Consider the following 26,881-nt stretch of genomic DNA (forward strand, 5'->3'; position numbering starts at 1 on the left):
ACACACGGACAAGAAGTCTACCAAGAAACTTTAAAAAGAGACCCAACCGAGCTCCCTTCTCTCAAAACAGAGATGTTAATTACAACAGATCAGTGGTTAGCATTCATGATAAAATGAGGGAAGCCTAGGTTCAAATCCTGTTCTGCCTGAGGGGATTCAAACCCTAATCTCAGAGAAATACCAGTGCTTCTTAGGTTTATGTTTTGTGGGTGGATACACTCTTTCCTCCAAAGTTGAAGTTGAGCTGCTGTTGTGGAATCCTTAAAGATTAATTGATAAGAGAAAGCAAAGGCTGCCTAATCATTAGGTACTTTCTTGAGAGTAATGATACATGTCCCATGGTTATTGTTCCATTAATTTGTAATGCATTTCATCCAATGATTTATATATCATATGCAACACTTTCCAGAGCAGAAAGTACACCACAGGAAGATAAGGGATGGGATAGCTGGATATCAGTAACATTACTAGGAAGTTTTATGACATATGCTATCATGGAACACAAAATTGCTACTTTTTGTTCCTTTTTTCTCTATTCGGTGGGACATATATAGCTGAGACAGTAGCTACAAATGAAGCAAACTAAACAGCTGTCTTAATATTAGCAAACTTATAAAAAGAAACTTCATCAAAATGAGTCATCTTGGCAGGTCAGTTTAAAGGGAGTTCTAAAACATTGCAGGACTCTTTTGTAAGGGTAGACATATTTTTCTAGTAAATGTATTTTACTTGTAACAGAAGCAATTTAATTGAATTTATGGGATCATGTTCTAAGAGTCTCCTGAGAGTAGTATAATAGGGCTTGATTTTGCCTGTGTAGAAAAAGCTAAGCTCTGTTTTAATAATGCTACTGAATCACATTTATAACATGATTCAGTGCAGTTACTGTGGAACATACTTTGTGAAATACATCTTGTCGTAAGATCCCTGGAGGTGATCAGAGAGCCTACAAAAGTGATCCCTGAAGAGCAGGCTATTTGAGACAGTCACAAGAAAAATGATCAGTTTTGGTTCTGCACCCAGTTAGCATTAACACTCTATGTTCTAGCTTTAGCTACACAGGTCATCAAACAATCTTATCTGTGAATCAAATGCCAGCTATCTCATTCTCAAGCATAAAACAACGAAACTAAAACACATTCAAGATTATACTGTACTTATTTACTAACACTCTTCCCCAATCATATCATCGATCTTCTTTCAAAACCTAACCTGGAAACATAAAAGAAATTTAGGCTCTATAGATTTAAGAAAATAACTGATCTATCTTAAATGCTTCTCTTCCTTTTGCTCATTTTCTTTTTTCTATGTGTATATGCTTTACCTCATAATAATGAGGAATTAAAGTTGAATTCATGTCGGCTCAACAGCGTTATCCACAGTGATGTTTCACTAAAATGCCTATTCTGTTCAAGAAGTGAGGTTGGTGAATGACTTAAGATTAACTTCTGCCAAGACAGAAGAGAATTTAGATTTGTATTACTTAGGCAAGGATCTGGAAGCTGAGACCCTGATGCAGAAAACCACTTAAAATGTCTAACTTTATTCACATGCTTAAGTATTTTGTTGAAGTATGAGTTAAGATTTGCAACTAAAGATTTCACTGAAGATAGAGATTTCTGTCCAGCTGTGACAATTCATTTTAGAACTACTACAATTTTGAAAACCATTCAGCTGAGATCAAAGTTTCTGCTAATAGTACACAGCTATAATTGACAAAAACAAGTTTTGCTACTGACTGCTATGGCCACAGGATAACCTCATACATACAAATGCAAACTGCATAAAGAAACAGAGTTGTTATAGTGTTGATAGAGACAATTCCAAATATACACGCATGCATATTCTTTTTTTTTTTTTTTTTACCTTGTGGTTGAGGGCCTCTCCATAGAAACCCCCTCATCTGATTATGATATGGAGAAACAAAAGAAGTTCTGTGTGTTTGCTGGAACCTGGAATTGATTTCTCTTTGTCGTGTTCCTGAAAAACAGTATTTACTAACTGACTCTGACTGTGTATAAGATTAAATGAAGAAAAAGAGAGAGGAAATTTTCTTCTTTGGGAAACATCATTTCTTAGATTTATGCCAAAATACTTCTGTGAAATTATGACTTTTCCAAACTACAGTTAACCTAATAAGTATGGTTATTGTGCTCACTTCCATCTGTGCTCATCACAATTACAAGCTGCTAACAAGTGTATTTAGAAACCAGATTGAAATTTTGTAACACAGATTTGGAGATTGCAATCATTTAAAAGAAAGCGAAATCTTTGTCCAAATTTGAGCCACAAATCATAATGAAAAGGTTAAGTATGGCTCTAAAGTAATAGCAGATGCTAACAAGGTTTGGTACCATAAATCACCATCAGGTACTTTCAGTTCAGAATGCTCCTCACCCGTATGGCCCAGTACCGCATCAGAAGCATTGCTGCCACATGATGCACAGCACTGAACCAGCAGAAAATCATTCTGTCTGTTGTAATTTGCTCAAGGAATTTTGAATGGCTAATTTTTATCCTTGAAGACTTTATACCAGATCAGGTATTAAGCAGGTAATAAACATAAAATCAGTGCAAACACTCTATCATGTGACATTCAGCTAATTCAACCATAATGTAATCATCTGCTCATGCCTGAACCAGATCAAATTTGTAGCGTTAGGTGATCCTGTTGTGCATAGATCTGTAATTAATGAATGCAGAACCAGAGGTCTGCTAATGGTAGAGAATGAAACTATAGAACAACATAAACAAATAAAAAGGCCCACAGACAGGCTATCTAATACTCTTTCCTTTAAAAGTTATCAAAAACTTTCTCTCCTCTTACATAAAAACAAACAACACTCAAGTTTAAAAAGGGAGCTAAAGGTTTTTCTTACAGTTCTCTGCAAATACGATCAAAAGCTGAGGGCATAATTAAACTTTTTCTTAATAAAGACTGGCAGACTACACCCACATTTTCTTATCTATATTTCAATAATAAACAGGCAGGAAGTAATAACAACTTTTTAAATAGTAATGATAGTATTTTAAAATCTATTCATTGTAATTAAAACGATGCCAATTTACAGCCTTTGAACTGAGATTTGGTGTGAATTACTTTGAAGCCGCAAAAGCCTCAACAGTCAGGCTGATCTGTGAATGATACTGAAAACTTTTTAGATGTTTCTTCCCTCAAAGTCAGGCAGAACTGGTGGGARAACTAGTATCTTTAATAAACCAACTGATATAGTTGGAAAAAATAAGCAAGATGTTAGGCAAAAAGCCCTTCTCCATGTGGCCCAAAGGCTTGCCTATATTTTCAACTATATCAGTCAGCCCTATAAAGAATATTTTCTCTTCAGTGCCTCACTCAGGCCTTAAACTATCATGGCTAAAATAGCTCCCCTGAGGGAAAGGAAGAAAAAACTCTGAGTCATCTATATGTCTGCGTCTGCTATAAAAATAACTTTAGCCACTAAATAAATGACAGCAATGATTCTGTCAGTGGACAATATTTTATTTATTGCACGCATCTATGTAGCTAGATGAAAATTTTTTTTTATCCAACTTGGGCAATCAAATTCACAAAARTTCCTAAAAAAACAAGAAATATTTTCTTAGAGCTCTCCTTTGGTTTCTTGGAAAAAGATCTTATGATTTACTCAGCTTGACAAGCTGCCTGGGGAAATGCTGCTGTTGTTGAAGGATAATTGAACTCATCAATATACTGACTTTACTAAGGAAAATTAACATGATGCCAACCTGTGATAATTCCATTCCCCCTCTGTCTGCTCTGGATTGTTCTGTTCTTCACCACGCAAGCCTTGCAGATGAGTGACTTCAGATTCTGGAAGGGTGCATACAGTGACTCCTGCAGACAGTAAGGTTAGAATTAATGACTGTTTGGCCTTTCTCTCTTCAGGTGTAGCACAAATCAATCACATTTACAACAATTAAATGAATTTTCTTAGCCCAGACTCATACATGCTTAAAAGTGCTAGATCTTCTGGTTTGCATTTTTCAGGAAACAAAGTTAAAACATCTCATATCAAAAGAGAATTCTTGAAGGGGTGAATAGGTGTGCAGACGGAATGTATTTTGTGTTTCCCTCTCTCAGTGAAGTTTGCTTTTCTGCTCTGCTCACATSCATAAATCACTTGCTTCCCTGTTATATCACTTTGCACCTGCAGATATACCTAACTAGACTTTTATCAGCAGTACCTCAGGCAGAGATAGTTAAAGCCTCCAGACAAGGAGTGATGAACTGATGGAAAAAGCATCAGCGAAAGTCAAAGTATCTTAATCTCATACATCACAAACAAACCTTAACACACAACAGTAACACATCAGCCATAATTCCAGATATTTGTTGACTGATAAAGCATAACCTAGTCTAAAGACAGATAGAAGAATTAAACAAAAATGTTCCTTGTGTGATCAAAAGTTCTACTGTCAAAATGACAAGCTGAAGCTATTTAAAGACCCAATATTAAGAGATGTGATACATCCTCAACTTCCACTGATTTCAGGGAGCTTTGAAGAACTGTCAGATCTTGAAACTTTTTTCTTTGTTTATTGATTTGTATTGAGCATTTGGGTGGTAGTACACATTGAAAAGAATTAGCAAAAAGGGATTTTTTGAGCAATGCCATAGTATGTGATTTTCATAAAGCTGAACTGACTTTTACCAGGATGATAATACCTTTTTATAACCAAGATTTGGCAGAGAGGGGGAGAGGATTACATGATAAGGTAAAAGACCAATAGGTGGCAAGACTGCAGCAAATAGGGAGGTTTCCTAAATAAAGGTAGAGTCTGAATCCCTGAAACRTTCATTAAACTTTCCTAGTACATTTTTGAGTTAACAAAATTCCTTAGGGATAGAACTTTATGCACAACCCATGGATGATTTTTTTTTTTCCCCACACAAATTGAATAGAGTCTGTGACAAACTCCCACAAACACTAATGGGAAAATCCCTTCATCATATTCTTGGAAGAATAAATTCGGAATGTGTTTATGAAGGTTGGATGAAMGGCATGATCAAAAAAGGAAAAAACATATCACCTATGCTTAGCCCATTAGGTAATTTGTTTCTAATTTAAAAAATGGATCATGAACATACTCCATTAGTGAGAAGCAGAATAAAAAGGTTAATTAAGTGATAATATCATTGCCTCACTGCCTTATGAGACTATTAAATCCAATTTTATGTTTGGATAAACAAACTAATATGATTACTCTTATGGAAAACAGAGAACTAGCATAATATGAGCTTAATATATTAAAAAAAAAGGCGAGATGCGTCTATTTTTGATTCTTATCAGAAACCTTCCATTTTTAATCTTTAGTGACTGCTAGGGCTACATAGAGCTGAGTTACACAAAAACTTGCCGACAAATACATCAACCGCATGTAATTCATATATTTTATTCTTTTGGTACAAGGATCTGTGCAAAACAAACCCTAAAATGTTCAAAAAGTACTGGTATACATGCAAATATCTAACCAAGACTGTATCTCTACTGTACTGTTCATAAAGCTATTTACTGTATTTAAACCCATCATAATCAAAACAATACTGATTCTGAGATCTCCTGAACTCACTGAAATAATATAACTGTCCAGATCCTATGCACATAGAGGAGAGATCTTAGGAGGCAGCAGGAAACAGCAAAAGGAGTAACTTTTTCCTACTACTTTTCAATAACAAAACGTCCCATGCAGAATAACTTTTTTCTGAATACAATACTGTAGCTATCAACAGATTATATTTATGATGCTTAAGGGTAGACTGTTAACAAACAAGTGCTGAAAGATCTTGGCTTCCAGTGCTAAATTAAGCTCTTCCAGGAACTAAGTACCAATTGTATTTATTAACGTTGAACTTACAATAGCAGGAACAACGAATTGCATATGCTTGCTGCTTTGCCAGGGTCCCCAGCTAAACTAGCATCTCTTGGCAATTCTCCTCAAAACAGATTCTTGCCTTTCAAACTGATAAGCTGGAAAGCTGTTTTATTAGTCTGGGAGCTATCTGCCATATATGTACCATAAAACCAAATCTAAAAAAGCAAAAAATATTCAAACTACTCTAAAAATTCACAGGACTAGACTGAGTATTTTTTCCACAACAGAACAGTTTGTCTTGCGCTTGTTTAGACTGGAATATCAGGCTTTTTAAAACCCTAATTTAGATATGTTAGCTGATCGAGTAAATCTTCAGCTGTGTTCTAGGGATCTAAGCACCTCCCTTCATCTCCCTTCTAAGACATGTTAAAATATAACTTTAACTTGACCATATCAGCATTTTCAAATGTTAGCTAAGAAATGCTAGCTAACATTTACAAATACCTCTCAGTCAATATCAATTTTATTCAGATTTAGATACATATTTTAAAGGTTATTCACTAACCTGAATTCTACCCAAATGGCAAAGAAGTAGCAGTTTCACATAGGCTTGTATAGTTTTCCATTTTTCCATTTATTCTTTACACTCTCTATTATTCTGCATAAATCCTATATGAAAAAGTGGATGAACCAATGGCCCAATCCGAAATCTCGTGAAATGAACAGAATGATCAGTGAGAACCACAGGATTTGGGTAGAAGCTATGGTCCTAATCATGTGATTGATTCAATCTGGAAAGGATTATCCTCCTCCTCCATGCTGGAAAGACATACATTCCACCCACCCACATGTGTTCCCCTCAGCACTCTGATTCAGGATGGAATCTAACTGGACACAAAATCARAAAAGGAAACTAATTATACAAAGACTGATATTAAATGCCTGAGATCAAAACCATTCAAAAACAAAAACATTTTTCTCTGTAATCACTTTATTTGAACCTGAGGTGACATGTGTAACAAGTTAAAACATTTCTAAGGTAAAATTTTCAATAATTAAGTGGTACAGGATTTTCAGTTCCATCTTCAAGAGATATATGAATCTAAGGTCTCATGTGCTTTCTACACAGATGAGTACAACACTACCCAAGCTCCTCTCCACATGTTCTGTGCTGGTGGGGTATAAGCCAGGTCTGGTCTGGGGGCTTCATAGGTGCATTAATCCAGACTATGCACCCTGCCTCTGAGCCTGGACATGGTGCTACCCTAATGCAGCTACCTGGCATCCAGGCCAGACCTGGCTCATGTCTAGCAAGACTCTGCTGATATCTGTCTGCCCTTGCCTGTGCAGGCATGCTTTAAGTCATACTGACTTAAATAACATAGGATGCAAACTGTACAAATCGCCAATTTCTGAAAATTTAGAGCCAAATAAGTACTTAAAAACACGGAAAGGTACTCAGTGAGATTCTAAAATATACCTAGATATATACTTTACTCTGATTTCCAGTTCCTCTTGGAATTCACCTATCTCAAACTTTAGGTTCCTTAATACCTTTAAAAACGTCACTCTTAAGCTGTTCTTTAAAGCTGTGTAACTTTAAAAATTTCACCCAGTATGTTTATTTAAAGAAATTCTTAAGATTTTGCCTAAAATCTTGTGGCAAAGTTTCATTAATATCTTAATATTAGAAAAATGTTACAGTCACTTTCATTTTTTGAAATGGACAACCAGTTTGGTACTTGTACTATTTTTTTTGGAGTAGTGGAAATCAAAATAAAGGTAAAAATTTAACTTCCTTCATAGTTTCAACATTTCTATTTTCTTGTGTTTTTTTGGCAGGAAAGATGAAATAGGAATAAGAAGGAGAGGAAAAATAGAAAGAAAGCGGACCAGCGTAAACACAAATCTTAAAATGAAACAAAGTCTGTAATGGACACATACATTTTTTCAAGAATACAAAACTATCTAAGGCGATGTGATTACTCACATTGCCTTCCAAAAGCTCCTCCAAAGAGCACCCTCGGTGTGACTGCTGATATTTTTCTTGAAAAAGTTTCCCATCAAACACTTTCCATGGCATTAAATCATCCATTCTGAATGGAAAGCCACAGGCACTATTGGCCATCAGCAAAGTTGTAAGGCCACGAATAAAGACAGCGCCAAGATGCACAGCCCTGGAGTCCACTTGCGCAAGCTGTCAACATAAAAAAGGAAATACACATCACAAATCAAGGAATGCAAGGGACCTTACCATGTCACAGAATCATGCGAACAGCAGAGCAAATGCTAAACAGACCCAAAACTGTGAGAATGATGGGTCATGGGGCATCTTGTACAGCTGTCCTCTACTCCATAGCACTAAAGGGCTTTGTAGAATTCATCAGTGGATTCTGTATCAAGTTTTATTCATTAAAGTAAATGAAGTAGAAGTTTGTTTTAACAAATATAGCATCACATTCAAATTTTTAAGACAGATACACTCAAAATGAAAACTCAAAGACAAAAGGAAAATCTATTCTCTACAGTATTTCTCAAATGTTAACAGTTCACCACAAGGAATTCCGTTAGTGGAATGTAAAACATTAACTGGGAGTATAAAGTGATGTATATAAAGTYATCCATTGACCTTCCACAGTTTCATCAACTGGGAAATGTTACAGCACTTAGAGATCATTTAAATTATAAGATCTGACAGAACAAAGTTCATTGTGCCCAGGCTTTAGAAATATTTTAAACACTCTAAAATTTCCTCTGACTGCAATCTAAAGGCCAAATTATTTCTCTTCAACATGGATTTCTTCAGAATACTGGAATGGTATGACAACATCCAGAAAATACAAAACAAGAAACTCAACAAGACAATTAAAACTCGCAGCCAAAATAAACCTGATGGGTGATTTTAAAATCTTGCTGTGGCAGAGTATGGCCAGCTATAAAAGCCTTGAATCCAATAAGGGGAAAACTCGTTAAGTAAGTGTAAACAGTACAAAGTTCCTCACGGGGGAATGCCTCTTCCACAGTTGTATCGCTGCAGTCTGTCAGGACCAGGAGGAACTCATAATGCCACTGCCATCAACACARTAATCTATGGCAGCTGCTGTACAGTTTTGCTTACAGTATAAGTTATACCAGAAATGAAATAGCATCCAAAACAGTCCAGAACAGAAAGTGCAAAAAGTTGGCTCAAATTTGCTTTAGCCCTGCCTCCTGGAGAGCTGTGAATTATTATATGAAATGCAATAGAAAAGGTTGGCCCATTATTAGTAACGATAATAATATCTTACATGCTGAAAGGTTCCCCCAAAAAACCTTACAGGTATGCACATACAGCATCATTGCTGTATTTAAAGAATGACAGGTAATAGCATACAACATGAAATGTTGTACTAATGGATCAGAACTTTTTTTCCCTAAGGCCCACATAACAAAACCAGAAAACTTTTACTAGCAACATGGAGCTAGGAAACTCCTTATGAAAGATCCAAACACAGTAAATCATATGGAAGAGAATACAGCTAGAACCCTATGGTCAAGGACTTCAGCTTTTTTTTTTATTATACAATGAGCTGCAGTCTGTTGTATGATCTGATTATGTTAAACTGGTTCCTGTGATAGGGTCCCCCTAACCACAGACAAGGGGCAGTAGGGTTTTGTTAAACCCATTTGAAGAAACGAGGTGTACATTTACTGGCATTTTTTTCTGCAGTGCGGAGGCAAAAGAGGACCTAGAGATGATGCTGCTGGCAGAAGATACCAGGGAGAGTAGTCCAGAGCCCTGTTGGAAGAACTTCTGCCTCTAGTGATTCCTGGAGAGACACTGAGCTGACCACCAGGGCACTGAACCAAAATGACGCTCAGTATCTGAAACTCACCCAACACAGACAACTGAGACAACCACAGACATCCAGATAAATGCTACAACTCCAGCTAATTTGAGCGGTTACTTGAAAAATGAAAGGCCCATCCTTCACTGGCTGTGACACTTGATACTTGAGAAAGGGGAAACCTTCTTGTCTCCCCAGCATTTAAAATAAAAATATTTGCACGGCATCAGGCTATGAGTTTTAGGAAGTTACTGCTTCCTTTGGATGCAAGTTATCATTTTGCCAGCTGAGACCGGTAACTACATGCACATTCAAAAATCTATTGCTCTGGCAAGTAAAGCAGGTTTTTGCAAACTGCCACTGAATGATGCTGAAAGGTACTTAACCAAGGAATGCAGTTTACGTGAACCAGTATTATTTGTACTAGGGAGACTATAAGAGTGCACACAACCAGTTATCATGTTGCAGCCAAGAGATAATAGATTCTTACACTGCATTAACTAGATGGCTTCTCATCACCTGATCAAATCTCACAACCAGACAAGAAAACTTGCTCATGTCATTACAAGCTTTAAAATGGAATCTGCTTGCTTTGTGATCTCAGAATAAGGCTTTATGGGAAGAAGTACAAAGAGTAAGAATTGAGAGGAATATTCAGAACTCCCTTTTTGTAAACTAACTCAGCTAGGAAATTCTTTCAGAATTTATGTACCCTGGTCTCCTTTGCAATCAACAACAAATTGAACTTTAAGTATCTTCAATAAAACACTTCCTTGCACTCTGACAAGTACTAAATCAAGCTAAAGTTTTGCTCTTAAGCTATAAGCAAAACAGAAATACTGAACTAAAATCARCAGTAAAGCCCAAGAGTGACAGTTGCACACCAACCAGCTAAAGCAAGCTTGCCAAAATTTATATCAACATGACCTGTACTACCAATATTCTCTTACAGATCAGTCCAAAAAAAGACTGAAATACCCTGAAGTACAAACTAGTATTGTCTCTCACTGAATTATCCATTTGTATTGATAATGTTAAAAAATGTCACTGTTGAAAATAAACTTTCATAAAGAATAATCAAAGCAGTTATTTTAAGCCGCTGAAAACAAAATAGTGAATGCTGTCTTTGCAGCAAGCATTCTACCACCTTCAAATTTAACTACTCTATTTGGTATGACTATTGATTCATACCTTTCTGTCATGTACTGATAAAAATACACTGTTATTGGTTTTTTTTTGTTTAATCCCACTGGTACCAATGACGTAAAACAGCTGTTAGAACAGACTACTAACACTAGATGTGGATGCTGGATGCCATCTGGACTGCAAATCTTTAAAGTACAGAGTTCTGTTCTGAAAACTCTATGCATATACCCAACACAAATATGTGATTAATCCAATTTCTTTCAATGACTTTACTCAAATTAGTGCAAAACAAATGCATACATATTTGCAGAACAAGGGTCTAAATGAAAATTTGAAAAATTCTGCTTTTGATGGTGATGCACAAAATAGGAAAATACACAAGACAACCTTGAGGTCACAGTTTGAACACTATTCAAGCTGGAGATCAGTGTAGTACCTTCACTGTTGATGCTAATTCCTACTGCTGACTAAGTGAGATGAAAACTGAGCTACCAGCACAACTCTAGTGTTACTCTTTCAACTATGGCTGAGACATACTGGTTTAAAAGGTAAAAGAATGTTTTACAGCTAGAAGGCTTCATTTTTTAAGAATATCAGTCCAGAACTTTCGTTGAGCACAAAAGCAATGGGGTGGGAGGCTTGTTTTTTTAATGGAAATCAATATTGGCAAGAGTGAGGCAAGAGCTATCAACAGTGATTTCTTTATTTTAATATGACAGGAAATACATTCACTAAAGTGTACTTTCTATTTTCCATGTCTGGCAACGATAAACAAAGAAAACGAAAGCACAGTGAGTCTGTAACAATGAGCCAGTGCACATGGCAAACCACAGACTTGCTTTGCCATGGGAATGCTCACAACTGCTTGGTGTCTGCAATGCAAAGATGTCATGATGAGGATAAGTGGAAAATTCCAAAAGAAAAGAAGGCTTGCCTTCCAGGGCATTACACCCTACAGATTACTCCTTGTTGGAAACTGTGTCTGCTCTTTTTACTGTTTTTATAAATTCAGGACCCAATGAGTCATGTGAGATGCACTCCTGTGATCCTGCTGCTGCTACTCCTACCACCAGCTGATGACATTTGTGCGGGAGAACCAGGGAGTGCGTGAGAACTGTTCCTCCTACGCCAGCTGCTGGTACTGTGCTCCTGCTGCTGCTCCTACCAACAGCAGCTTCCCACCCTCTCAGAGTTTTGGGAAAAAGATTACTTTTCCTATTTGACAACATTAACTGAAGACCGAGAAGAGAACTCAGAAGTTCTCAGTCCTCTATCATCATTGCAAGGGAGGTTGCTGATATCAGGCTTAGAAGGCCTGAGTTGAACTGGGTAACCATACTTGAGACAGCAATGTTACAATACACACATTGCTAATGTGAAACATTTTTGAGAACAATTTGAGAAATACCTTTGCTAGAAGAGCCATCATCACAGTTATCTCAAACCATGTCTTTTCCTGCTCTACGAACACACAGCTTTAGCTTGTGGACCACAAGCTCAAGCTGATCTTTGTGTTCATGTTCATTGATCTCAGAAAGAGGCTTTGCAAGAGGGAAAGTGTTTGCCCACAGGGAGCAGTTTGCAAATCTGGACCCACAGACTGTATATCTGGCTGAAGAGCTCTCACAGAAAAAAAATATATGTATCTTGAATATGAAATGCAAATCTCCAGTTCCAATTAAGTCTAATAAAATACTTTCAAAAAACATTTTCCAAATGTAATAATATTTTTACATTTTAAAGAAATATTTCTTAGTTCTCTGACTTCTCTTCATAGATTCACAACTGATTTTGTGATAGAAATACACACTCTATCCTATGCACTTGGAAAGCAGCACAAGCTATTTTTAGGAACATATTACAGTTAAAGCACAAYGCCTCCACCGATTACTCTGTGGAGTTTTGAGGGTTTAAATGCTGTTAAAAGGATGAATAGGCTTTACTACATGTAAAATGTGTGGGCAAGTGGCTCACATTCTTCACTTCTAGAAACCAAGAAGAAAGGTAAAGTTATGATGATAATTTTATATTCCTTTACCTAGACTACTTTATACCTCATCCATATCTTGATGCACTAAACATTACATTTCATTTAAGAACTGATTCCTTTAGTAGGATTTATAATTACATTCTGGGGACATACTTTAACAATCATTAATATATATATTTTTTACATTGAAACTTAGGTTAGAAGTTGTTTTTGTACATTCATTTTTTTCCTAGTCTGTTGCCTTCTTCCTGTGGCTGAGTTGAATATAGAACATATGAGTACGATCAACATTTTTTTAAATATACATTTAAAAATAAATAACTTAAAAATGACATCAGGCTTTTTTTTTTTCCAAAAGTTTCTATTTCTTTCTGTTATAAAAAGGAAAATGCAACACTCAAGGGCAGGTTAGCACTTGCTAAATCCTGGTTAAGATTAATCAATTGAAGAACAATAATTAAAACCAATGAAATTCGATCCAAGCAATGAACTGCTGGAATTCAAGTGAAGGTGATCAAAATCTGAGTACTTTCCTAGTTAAACCAGTTCTTTTCAGATCCATTTGAGCTCAGTCAGTATATTATTAGTAAACTACTTCATATAATACCTCCCTCAAACTCACCTCTATCTTAAATGATCAAATATTTAACTATGGGCAATATATGCCTGAGCAATAAAGGCAGTGGGTTGATCCTATCTTAGGAACTTGTCATTAAAACAGCAAGTTTTAGCTTTGCCCTTCATGAAGATTGCTGGGACAGGTAAGGCACACTGTGTTTCAAATATAGACAGATGGACTGTCAACTGATGACAACTTCACTAAAGTTAAATTCTCTACAGTGGAAAAAATCACAAAATAAATTTTCTCAACCAAAAGACAGAGTCCTTTCCTGAATTCTAGATCTCCCTGCTCTCAGCCATTAGTATAAATTTCCCAGTGTAAGTTGTCAAAAGCTGCTATAAACCATGTGCACTGGAACTATATACTTTGTTCATATGTGAAGAAAAGCTAAACTGGTGCAGATATCTGTCTACACTAGAGGTTTACACCACTGCAGTGACTGCAGTGGATAACCATCTGTAGCCACTTCATCTCAAATATTGTACTGAAACTATAAATCACCCTGCCAATGAAAATAAAAGTTGTTCTAGAGAACTTCTGATGTAAGTATCTGTGAAAATTTGTCATCAGTGAACCTATTAGGAAAAAATCAACAATTCAATACACACATGCTGAATTTTGTTAAAACTCCTACACAGATGCACCCTTTCAGAAGTAAACTGACCTCAGCTTACTGAAACAGTATTTTTCATAACATCAAACTAATACCACAGTATCCACATAGGTTCTCTAATTTCACTTCATAATTGATCTACCTAAGCTATCCTGAGTGTCTCCCTAAATAAATGCAAGTTGTTTACATAACGGCTTGAGTTTGTTGGGGTTTTTTGTTTTTTGAGATACGGCTTCCTACATTTATTATCAAATGGAAGCACATAAAGACTGGAGACCCACATGCATTTTAAACAACTAGAGATGCGAAATTACTCCTTCATAACACTAGCGCTTCACTTGTTGAAAGCTGGTATCATGTATGGAATTATGCTATTCAACATCTTCTCCAACCCAGAGTATTTGAAATACCAATGGTTGTTTGGAATCCTGTCTGCTTGACGGCTGCATCAGGGAAGTGGAAATTCTGGCAGCAACGGTGGCAAATTTAAGGAATATTATGCTACAAAGATAGGCTGGTAAAACAGTAACTTTAGTTGGCATCAGTCAGCTTTATGCAATAGCTTGCTGGATGTGTAGCATTTCAGCTGCTTCCTTGACCTGTCAAATTGAGGGAGGGGAGAAAAGCCAGTATTTTGAAAACGTGATTAAGGTTTATTCTGATAAAAGACTACAGCTTAAGTTAAGCTCTTCCTGCTTAAACAAGGTGAGTGCAATGGAAGTGAGGACTGAAAAGAGGAGGAGATCCTGTGAGGGCATCTGCCACAACAGAAACTAGAAAAAACAGTTCTAAACGTTTCTAATGCTTTACAGTAAATATTTAACAATAAACAGCTCAATTGTTTGGTGTTTATATGTTTAGGAAGGTTTATTTACTTAGTTTTATCAGAGTTTGATGTAAAATGATACTTCTGTGGAACAACACTGCTATTTACATTAAACGGTAAACCCCAATGAAGTGAACCTAAACAAAGCTTCAAACATTGCTTTTTCCTTGAAGCACCCTATAAAATAATAACAAAAGATAGTATTGCTAATTAATCCACAACCAGGTAAAAATTTCCTTCAACTAAAAAAATTGCTTTTAGTTTCTTGTTTCAATCTCAAAATATCTATCTTTATCAGAGCTCTTAATTATATCTACAACAAAACTCAGCATTTTGGGGATTTCTGTGATGATGAGTATCACCAGATACAGAGTTTAGCTCTCAAAACTCAGGTATCTGTATACAGTTATGCAATGGACAGCGCACTAGCACTGCAGAAAAGATCAAACTATCATTATTTTTCTTATTTCAACCATAATTGTACAATTGTTCAACTCTGATATAAAATGGACATATGGACTAATGACAATCCATAACACGTGTGACATTTATACAACATTTGCATAAATCTGGAGTTGCATTAATCAGGCTAACCATCTGATTAAGTGTGACCCACCCAGCCATATGCTTCCTATAAAAGTGAATTTATTCATTAAGTTTTTAATTTTTATCATCTTTATATACACACCTGTGTTTTTTGGTGACATACTTATCTTTGAACCTTGCCACTTTCTCTCATATGGATAATGTTGAATTTACTTTGTAGCAAAATATAAGTTACTTGTTTGGGACTTTGAAAGCTCTCTTGACCATTTTTTCTTCTTTTTTCCATACATTAGTTAAAAGTAATGGAATTACCAAAGTGTATAGAAGGCTTTCTAAGTCTCACTATATACTTCAATATTCTACTATATACTGACTAGCTCCTTAAACAAAACCACTAAAATCAGAGGCTTCATTTTCCATTATCTGCATCTTGACCATCCTCCTGATCTGAAATCCTTATCCACACCTTACCCTAGCCCTTTTCCCTGTGTTTAATCAGAGGCCTGCTCCAAGGGACAGTTTTAGGAGTAAAAATTCTGTCACCAGCACAACTGCTCAGCAGAGTGTCCTGGGCTACCTTTGCCAATGCAGTGGGTTCGTTCACAGAAGCAGACTATACTGGCAAATGATAACTGTTCAGGCATACAACTGTTCAGGGTGCCACTGTCTGGTGTCCCATCTTGTGGGCTTTTTTTTGCAGCGTACTCTGAAACCTTTGCCATGGATTAAGGCACCATCACAACTATCAGGAAATTTTGATTCACTGCTAAAACTGTCCAGGGCTTAATTAACTGAGCATAAAACTAATGTTTTTGCCCCGCCCCCCCCCCCAGTCAGACTAGATGTTTATGATCTAGTTAACTGTCTCAATGTATAGCTATTCCTTCTCTAAGCTGTTTTAAGTACAACTTTCTAAGGGCCTGATCTACTTCGCAATTAAATCAACAGAAAGACCAGAAAATTTCAGTAGAATTTTGATTAGGCATAATTTGATATGTCTGAAGCTCTGTAGCTTCATGAAACCTCATGACAACTGTTGCTCCTGTCATGTCTGTTACACAAGCTCTTCAAACGAAACCGTCACCGAACCAAGGCAGTTATTGAAGGGCATTCTATAAGATCAAAAGATGTTTGCCAGAGGAATCAAAGTTTTTCAGAGGGTTTCTTTTTTTTTTTTTTTTTGGATTGCAAAGCAGCAGCACAATAAGACTGTTTTTACTAAGGTTCATCTTTTAAGTCATATGGTCCAAGGTAAACAATTCTGGCTAAGGGATTTTCCAGGTGTTAAGTCTATGAGTTCAGGAAGAAGGGAGGAGTGCTCTGCTTCTATTTCAGGCCAATCCTGGGGTCCAAGACAAGTTGAACCACGAATCAACCTAACAGTATCTCAGATGCTCTATGAGAGGAACTGACTGCCTGCAACTTGTGACCAGCTATGTTCAAGATACTAGGAATCACACACATTTTGTAATTAAGCTGCAATAAAGTATCCACTTCTAGATGATCAAATTCTTTTGGAATAGAAAACTGCCATACATAGCTTGAAAACTGCTGCCTTTTGATACAAGAACATCAATACCAACCCTATGCTAGAGTCAGATGAGCACATATAATTAAACTACAGAATCCCCGGTAGTTTGGTGCACGCAGATGTTGTGTAAAGACGGTCTTCTGCACTACTCAAGAACTGACTACAGATAAAAGATTTAAGGAAACCAATGTTATTTATCTGTGATATTCTACATTTTCTTGTATCGGCACTGTGTCAGAACAAATTGAATACAGAAAGGGAAACAGTTAAAGTGAGAGTAACTCGGTCATTTTAAAGGCGCTCTCCACTTAACATGGAGAAGAATGTTGTTTAAAAGCAAATGCATGCTCTGAAATCAGTAAAACTTTGGGATCTTAGCACTTCAGCCAGCATTGGACTCTGCAGGAGCTTTGCAGATGAAATAAATATTTCACTTATGTTCCAGCTTCAGGAACTGATCCACTGCCATTTTAAAACAAAAGGCACCTATTTCTTTGGCACAAGGGGCTGTACCAAAATAAACTTCTTGCAGGACCACCACACTTTCAGCTGTGTTATTGGAATATTGCTTGCTGTTGTTGGTAGTCTGAAGTATGCCTTTGTTGTATTGAAGTTTTATTGCACGAAGGCAACATATATGATTTTGCTAAAAAGTAAAAAATACTGAGCAGATTGAGGAATGGTTTTTCAAAAGTGTATTGGCATAGTTCTGCTTTTATTAAATTGAGTAGTAAAGCTCTTGTTGACTTCAATGGGAACTTACGGAACTTCAGTCTTAGCACAGAAATGTCTTCTGCCAAGATGTATTTTTGTATCCTATATACATAAAATAAATAGAAACCTATTGCTAAATAGGAAAAGATGCTTAGATATGCATTAATTGCCCTAGCTAAAACAGCTATATCATTTGTCATTGAATGAGGAACTGAATGATGCTTGTTTTAAATATATCAGGTGAATGCATAACAACCTAGCTGAATTTAACATACCTTTTTAGTTAATGTGCATATGCTTCTTATTAGCAGCCCTATTCCTTGTTCTAGCGCTGAGTTCTGTTGTCACCCTAGACATGTTGAATAGATTCCTAAACAGCTCAATAAATTTGCCCATAACTCATGTTTAGGTTGCTCACTCCCACTCATTTTTTTGGGAGGTAATACATGAATACCTTTATAGATCTGGCCTTTATTGTCCCCAGGCTTTGTTTCCTCACTTACAAAACAGGGACAGAACTGACTTAAAGAGCGATGACATTGGGTTGCTAGGATGTAATGCTGGTAAGGGCTATATAACTACAGATGTTATAATGTATATGTATCATTTTTCTCTGAACACAGCTCCATTTCTTCATAAAAAGTTGCTTTAACCATATCTCAACTATTGTTCAGTAAATGTCAAATAAAATCATCACAAAATAAAGGTTAAGGAGAGGAGAGAATATATGTCCAATAAAACTCCCGTTTTAACACTAAGAATATATTACAAAATCACATTTATAGAGCACTTTTGATTTAAGAACTTCTGTTATTAATTGAGACTACTGGGTTGCATGAGTGTTACAAGTGAGAATTAGAACAGGAGAAACGAGTGAACAATTTGCCCAAAGTAATAGAGGAAGTAACAGATAGGAACAAGACACTGTTCTGACTCTTAACTCCTGGACAATGATGATGCCCCTCAAGGATACACTTGAAGGGAAAGGGAACAAATCAGTTCCTGGTCAGCCTTATTGTTTCTGATACCTTCAAGATGAGCACTTCTACTGCAGTCATTTGAAAAATACCCAGTACATCCTACAAAGCACTGTAACTATATGCCTACAAGGCTTGTTTTATCTTCTTTCTCCATCCACCTACAAATGGCTCATTAGGTCATTTCAGAAAACATTTTTGCTTCTCCCAAGTTACACATAGCCATCTGCTTCTCCAGGGAAAGCCAAGACAGATGTGCAGCTTGCATTCCTGCTCAGGCGTGACAGGGCCATGCAGGCAGGTGCAGGTAGCCCCGAGCAGATGACAGGCAGGTGCACGCGTGCCACTGCTTCCTGACAGCACAGTGGCTCCCTTCCCTCCCTGGGCTACAGCCGCTGTGCACCACAATGCCTGTGGGGACACAGGTCAGCCCTTAAAGGCAGTGTGGAGCAATCCCACTCATGCCAGTCAAACACCACCTCCAGCCTCAGGTACTGCTTGCTCCTTCTAACACACAGTACAATGCAAGGAAATGACAGCTGTTTGTCTTATGAGTAAATGTACACTTTGAACAATGCAAAACCTGGCAGGAAAATGTCAGTTGATGCCAGAAATTAATAATTTCCTTCTCTGTAAAAAGTGTCCCTGACTTTTTCAAAGTTGTCAGTTTGCCTAATCAGTATTTTGGGAGGGTTTTATTACTCTTGCTAGCAAGAGCTACATTTCACCTTCTGCAATATTACTGAGCATGGATTAAAAAGTAACAGTAACTATGTTATCTGAAATTCCAGAGTGTCTTTTACCTTAAACACCCTAAAAGTTCTTTAAGCTATATAAAGGCTGAAAGCAGTTTACAACTGAAACACTGCCACTATTTCCTTGCTGTTGTACACCTAACTAACAGTAAGCTACATAGCAGTAAAGAGGAAAACTCTCAGGAAAGCAGAGTAAACTCATACAGTTAAGAAAAAATGCAAGATCATCTTTCACAAAAAGGAAGACAAATCCCTTGTTTTAACATGCTTACTCAGAAAGATTTTCTCCATAAGCAAATTGCATACAACTAAATAAACGTATTTTTCTCAGAGGTAGAGGGGAGATAGTCATGCTGAGGTAAAAACTATGTGAATTCTGATACTCAAGCTTCTGTCCAATGTAAAAAATGTCCAGGGAAACGTTGGTCTCTAATACTAATGAACATACCCAAATAGGTAAAGAAGAAAATAGGGGGGAAAAAACCCAACAATCTTGCCTGAAAGTTGGATATGCCGGCCTAAGGATATTTCACATGTTTATGAACCAACAGCAGTAAAGAAAATTAGAGTCAGTTGGCCATGCAACAGGAAAAAGAGAACTTGAAATTCTTTAGAATTTCAAAAGATGATGCTGAAAATAGTAACAGATCTAGAGATGGGACTTTCAACAAATACTGTAAACAGTAAGTAACTTAAGCTCCTGAGATACAATCATATTTGCACAGTTGTTTGATCTGTGCAAGTGAGTGCAACACAACTCTCAGTAACAGAATGGGAGACCCATATCCACCGCTTCAAAGTCACTAGAGAAAATAAATATACAGGTTCTGCAGTACAAAGATAGCACACTGAAGTAGGCATGTAGGCCCAAGAGACCAAAGCACAGTCATTAAAAGAAAAACAGAGAGCATGGAAGGCTGAATGCATTCAAACTTAATATACAGATTTAATATAAGCAGGGTTCCTAAAGTGAAACTATTTATTCTCTGAATTTCTTCACTGGAATGTCAAAGGTTTTGCACTACTTTAGCAAAATCAAATGGTCTCTTGGTCTTGATGTCTTCATTTGATGCAACTTATCTTTCATTAATCATTTAATCTTTTTTTGAATGTTTAAAAACAAAACTAATACAGCTACTTTAAGACTTAACTGTTTCTATTTGGACTAATTCACTTAAGGCTATCTTGAGGARATGAAAAGAAAGCTACATTTCTGAGATTGAAGAGGGCCTGAACCAATCTCAGCTTGAAATCACAGCTCATACTATTGCACTTTTGATCCAGATTAGCCCAAAGCGCTGAGAAAATCTAAAGACGGCAGATGAGAGAATGGGCTGGCAAGCAATGCCAAGATCAGTAAATCACTGCAACCCTCTCCCCACTTACAATCTCACCTATCATTTTAAAAACACTTTTGACAGATCCAGAGTTTGTGAGGATATAAAGCCCTGATTCAGGAAAGCATTTGGGAATGCATTAAGATTCCACTTCAGTTAATACTGAAGTGCATCACAGAAGCAGGTTCTAAATAAGTAACAGAGGTTTATCTAGGAGATCTTTACAATATTCATACTTGTATTTTATGTCTTCCTCAATTCAGTTAGACTTCAGGCAAATATTTCTTAGGAAAAAGTCACACAGACACGATAAATATACATTCAACTGGCTTAATTTTTCCTGGGGTGAAAGAATTTTTTTTTAGCAATTATATTTTGAAAAATGCAGATATCTCACCAAGGCTGTTTGGAGTTTGTCCGAAAGGTATCACATCTAATGGGGTTGACAAATGTGGTTTGGCTTGCCAAATAGGTCAGAATACTGAAAATCTGGTATGTTCAGAGTCAGGGTGGTTTTTGTACTTTTCTGCTTGGGCAGCAATGGAAAATTTTTGAGCTTAAAAGTACCAAATATACTTAACAATACTCTCCTGAAATTTGAGGGACCCTAACTTGGACACAAACTACTGTAAAACATACTGCTTTTTTGCATGAATGTGGCTAAATATCCCTTACAAAAATATTCACAGAAAAATATCTTGTTTAATACTGATATAATAGCATCACCAAGTTAATTTCGCTTCCATGGCACTGCACAGCAGAAAATATTAGGAACTCACATAGCACTGCAATTCTTTCTAAAGCTATTTCTGCCTGTCAAAGTAGTTTGCTGGGTGTTTTTTAATTATTTCAAAAGCTGATTAATATTTGCTAATGTTTTCTGTGAAAGCTTATTAACAATGGAGTTGTAAAGACTTGCTAGGACTTGACTTTTAAGATCTAAAATGACTGTGCTCATTTCAAATCAGTAATCCTTTCTAAATAATTGTTTTTAATAAAGCACTTGAAGAACTAAAGGAGCACATTTTCAGTGTTTGACATTCTTATACCTCATAGACAGCCAAACTGATCCTTTTACAAGTGGCACAAAAGATGTAATTACCCCAAAGCAGATATTTTGGCATAACTGGATATTTTATAGCAGAGCTATAAAGAGCTTACAAATAGTTACAGTGCCATAAATTCCAGCAGAAAGTGCTGTATATGTCCACCCATGCATCTGCTACTTCTGTGAAACATCATTTTGACTGTAGTATGTTATCAAGGGAAATCATTCACTACGGTAAAACAGAACTCTGAAAGCTAGAAGAAAATACATAGGAGAAAAGGGATTCAGATTTTAACAAGTTTGATTCATATTTTCTCACATACATGTCACTTTTAAAACCATTTAAAGCACACTGAAGAGGATGCAAATTTCAACTGACAATTTCCATGTATATTTCCTTTTTAATCAAATTTTCCCAGCTCATCTTTGGCCACAACTTTCAGAAAGTATGTGATTCACAGCATTCCATCTCCAATATATTTTTTTCATATATTCATATATCTGGAGAAATCTTAGAAGAAATGTATTTCTTTTCATAATTCATTGCAACCTCTCCTGTTTGGACAGTATTTTACATGCATTACAGGTGAAAGATGACCTATAACTACACTTGTAAACAACTAGGGCCAGCCCAATAACAGAAACAACACAGCAAGCATGACTGCTAGTGCCTCTTTTTCTCTACAATGGCTGCAAAGTCAGACTGATGGTGCTCTGGGCTTTTTGCCAAAATCACTCACCAGATTGAAATAGAAAGAAGGGAAATAGGCAACCTGGGGTCCAAAATTTAATTCTGACCTTATGTACAAGCTCTGTGGGAGGCTTGTGCAAAGCAGATTGTTTATATACCATATAAGGGGGCCACAAGGAAACTAGAAAAAAAACTTAGAGAAAAAGAATGTATAAAAAGCTCTTGCCTATCACGTGCACTTTTTGTATTCTGAAACCATCGATCTTGAAAAATAATGAAATCTGCATGTATAAACATTATGTTATTCTCAGAAAATAAATATTTAATTTGCATTTTAGTTCTACATCCACAGCCTGCTTGCTTTCAGCCTGAGACAAACCATAGTTTTTATGGCTTTAACCCATTTTATTTAAAGCACGGATATTTCTGTTTCATGAATTTGCGGGTTTATGGATCTCATTAACTATGAAATATGGATCAGAAAGCAGATTTGGAAGTGAAGAACAGAAAGATCTCTTCACCATATGAGAAGAAGCTCTATTTGCTTTTTCTCTCATACTTCACAGTGGAAGTTAAATTTTCTTCTGCTAAAACACATTTGCTAATGGACTCTTCTGCAGAATCAGAGCCAAATTATTTTGATCAAATCACAGTATTCTTCATAGAATTGTTTACAAGTAGTAAACTTTTTCTACATTTAAAATAATATAGTGTTAAGTCCAAAAYTGCAAGTCATCTAACATTTCCATAACATTTTGTAGATTCTAAATAGGTTTAATCTAACCTCCTTGAAAGCTTTGTTATTAAGCTGTTTCTAGGCATCATGTTTAACTTCTCGGTGGAGAAGAAATATTATAGTAAACAGATTAAATTCTGTTTTCCTATTATAAAGCCCAGAAATTAAACTTATCTCTGTATCAGTCTAATTCATTGCACTTGTATCTACTACTAATTTTAAAAATAAATACCTAGAAAAGTAAGCTATTAAATACCTACTAATAACATATTTAATACCTATTAAAATAACATGAGTTAGCAGGGTAACACTGAATTTTGTTAAAACTATTAAATAAGCACAGTAATGAGTAAAAACAGCTTTAGATATTCTGGGATGGAATCTTGAAAATGAGAGTTGCTTGAATTACAATTCTCAGAATACTTGCATTATTGATCAATGATTATTTTTAGAGTATTTATATAAGGTATTCTATCAGTTTAGTCTCCTGCCCTTCTGTGAAGAATCTCACAAGACAGTGCTAGGTTTATCCACACATCATAATTTCAGAAGCACTGATATGAGAAACAATCCACCTTTTACCCTTCTTGTTGTGAGATCAACCTCAAACAGCTCTTCTAATTACTACTTCTACTACCACAAAATTACAGGTGGCTTACATATGAAGAAAAAAGAAAGTATGTGTATGGCAACTAATACAACCCAGAATCATCTTTTGATGTAGCTTGACAAGTCAGAGATATCCACCAGAGACAGCAACTATTTTCCACTGGGAGATCCAAGGCATCAAAATACATGATTTTAAGATAATGGGGGGAAGTTTTGAAACTGTTATTCACCTGTTTACAACCTCAGAAGGGAAAGAGGCCAAAATCTTTCTTCACTGTTCTCTTCAGAGAGTCAATTGATTCTGGCTCTAACTACTACCAAAGGCACTACTATGAATTTCAATAGAAAAAGACAAGAAAGTGCTCTATAAATGACAAGAAATACGGAAATTTCAACTGCATTATGTGAGCCTTTTCTTGGTCTTTTGTGCAGCAGAAGGAATTATACATCAGTGCATGAAGTGCTTATATGAGCAGCAGGGTGATGTAACTTTGAAAAGTACCTGCCCAAGTACCCATAACTGAACTCCATCATCATACTCTCCAGTTTGGCAGAGCACGTGATAGAGTGTTAATACAAACCCCATGCTTCATGTAGTTCTGTGTCAGCTATTGAAGGACAGTACCTGATCTGCCTTAAGGTCTGCAGGAAAAAGTTACAAAATTCTGTGAACGATTCTGAATTAGCAGAGTGACTGCTTTTAAGCATTATGCATCAATCTTATGCATTTTGATGCAATGTTAAGTACAGGCATACCTCGTTTTATTGTGCTTCGCTTTATTGCACTTTGCAGATATTGTGTTTTATTTTTTTACAAATTGAAGGTTTGTGGCAACCCTGCATCAAGCAAGTCTATCGGCGCCATTTTTCAAACAGCATGTGCTCACTTTGTGTCTCTCTGTCACATTTTGGTAATTCTTGCAATATTTCAAACTTTTCCATTACTATTATTATCTGTTATGGTGATCTGTGATCTTTGATGTTACTATTGTAATTGTTTTGGGGCGCCACAAACCGTGCCCATATAAGACAGGGAACTTAATCAATAAATGTTGCATGTGTTCTGACTGCTCCACTGACCGGCCGTTCCCCCGTCTCTCTCCCTCTCCTCGGGCCTCCCTATTCTCTGAGACACAGCGATATGGAAATTAGGGCAATTAATAACCCTACACTGGCCTCTAAGTGTTCAAGTGAAAGGAAGAGTCTCATGTCTCTCATTTGAAATTAAAAGCTAGAAATGATGAAGCTTAATGAGGAAGGCATGTCGAAAGCCGAGACAGGCCAAAAGCTCGGCCTCTTGCGCCAGTTAGCCATGCTGTGCATGCAAAGGAAAAGGTCTTGAAGGAAATTCAAAGTGCTACTCCAGTGAACACACAAATGATAAGAAAGCGAAACAGCCTTCTTGCTGATATGGAGAAAGTTTTAGGGGTCTGGATAGAAGATCAGACCGGCCACAACATTCCCTTAAGCCAAAGCCTCATCCAGAGCAAGGCCCTAACTCTCTTCAATTCTATGAAGGCTGAGAGAGGTGAGGAAGCTGCAGAAGAAAAGTTTGAAGCTAGCAGAGGTTGGTTCATGAGGTTTCAGGAAAGAAGCTGTCTCCATAACAAAGTGCAAGGTGAAGCAGCAAGTGCTGATGTAGAAGCTGCAGCAAGTTATCCAGAAGATCCAGCTAAGAGAATTGAGGAAGGTGGCTACACTAAACAACAGAATTTCAATGTAGACGAAACAGCCTTATCTTGGAAGAAGATGCCATCTAGGACTTTCATAGCTAGAGAGGAGAAGTCAATGCCTGGCTTCAAAGCTTCAAAGGACAGGCTGACAGCAAGAGAACTAGAATTAGAAATGGAGCCTGAAGACGTGACTGAATTGCTGCAATCTCATGATAAACTTTAACAGATGAGGAGTTGCTTTTTAAGAATGAGCAAAGGAAGTGGTTTCTTGAGATGGAATCTACTCCTGGTGAAGATGCTGTGAACATTGTTGAAATGACAACAAAGGATTTAGAATATTACAACAACTTAGTTGATAAAGCAGCGGCAGGGTTTGAGAGGACTGACTCCAATTTGGAAAGAAGTTCTATTGTGGGTAAAATGCTATCAAACAGCATTGCATGCTACAGAGAAATCCTTCATGAAAGGAAGAGTCAATCAATGCTGCAAACTTCATTGCTGTCTTATTTTAAGAAATTGCCACAGCCACCCCAACCTTCAGCAACCACCACCCTGATCAGTCAGCAGCCATCAACATCAAGGCAAGATCATCCATCAGCAAAAATATTATGACCCGCTGAAGACTCAGATGATGGTTAGCAACTTTTAGCAATAAAGTATTTTTTAGTTAGGGTACATACATTGTTTTTTTATACATAATGCTATTGCACACTTAACGGACTACAGTATAGTGTAAACATAATTTTTATATGCACCGGGAAACCAAAAAATGTGTGTGATTTGCTTTATTGCGATATTTGCTTTATTGCGGTGGTCTGGAACCAAACCTGCAATATCTCCGAGGTATGCCTGTATCCTAAACTCAGTTTTATAATCCCACAGAACCACAACCTAAATGAAGCACATAAAGACATCTAATTCAAACAGAATTAACTTCCGAGCACTTTAGAAACTTACATAAAAGTATCTGTAAGCACACTTTCAAACAAAATATGTCAACACTTCACGCTTATGCTTGGCTTCCTTTATGCTTTTACTGAATGACTGCCACATCAGACTTGAAAAAATAATGATATTCTCCATGTTCTGCACACCATTATGTGCAATATGTCTTCTGCACAGGAATAAATCCTCTATTTTTGTTTTTTGTCATATTACCTTCATCTCATCACTTCCTTTTTGTTACAAATACCTAACATTTGATTGCCTATAGAACAAATCTGTGATGAATTCAGAAGAAATTAATATGAGGTTGGATTTAATCTGTTCAAATAATTCAAATAATGAAACTGGAACCACACCATCTTGGGAATTTTGGTCCCCATGCACTATAAAACAATGAACAATACAGAAGTGGCTAATTTACCTTTCTATCAATAAAAAGGACTTTTAAAACTGTAACATGGCC

General features: G+C 36.6%; 1 protein-coding gene across 11 annotated transcripts in view; it reads right to left on the reverse strand.

Moving 5' to 3' along the window:
- Positions 1 to 26,881, reverse strand: part of FAM120B (family with sequence similarity 120B) — a 77,203-nt gene that overhangs the window by 24,842 nt on the left and 25,480 nt on the right. For 9 of the 11 annotated variants that reach the window (XR_003256528.1, XR_003256532.1, XR_003256529.1 and 6 more), the window contains 3 exons: positions 7,823 to 8,029; positions 3,745 to 3,853; positions 1,867 to 1,980 (listed from right to left, as the gene is read on the reverse strand). Coding sequence is in view for 4 of the 11 variants with exons in the window: in XM_026085052.1 (XP_025940837.1) it covers positions 1,867 to 1,980; positions 3,745 to 3,853; positions 7,823 to 8,029 (430 nt within the window). In the remaining 7 variants the exon portion in view is untranslated. The remainder of the gene's footprint in view (positions 1 to 1,866; positions 1,981 to 3,744; positions 3,854 to 7,822; positions 8,030 to 26,881) is intronic. The other 2 variants (XR_003256531.1, XM_026085055.1) reach the window with 2 other exon arrangements.

This window comes from Apteryx rowi, unplaced genomic scaffold (genome assembly GCF_003343035.1).
Source record: "Apteryx rowi isolate R43461 unplaced genomic scaffold, aptRow1 scaffold_66, whole genome shotgun sequence".
Classification (NCBI taxonomy): Eukaryota; Metazoa; Chordata; class Aves; order Apterygiformes; family Apterygidae; genus Apteryx; species Apteryx rowi.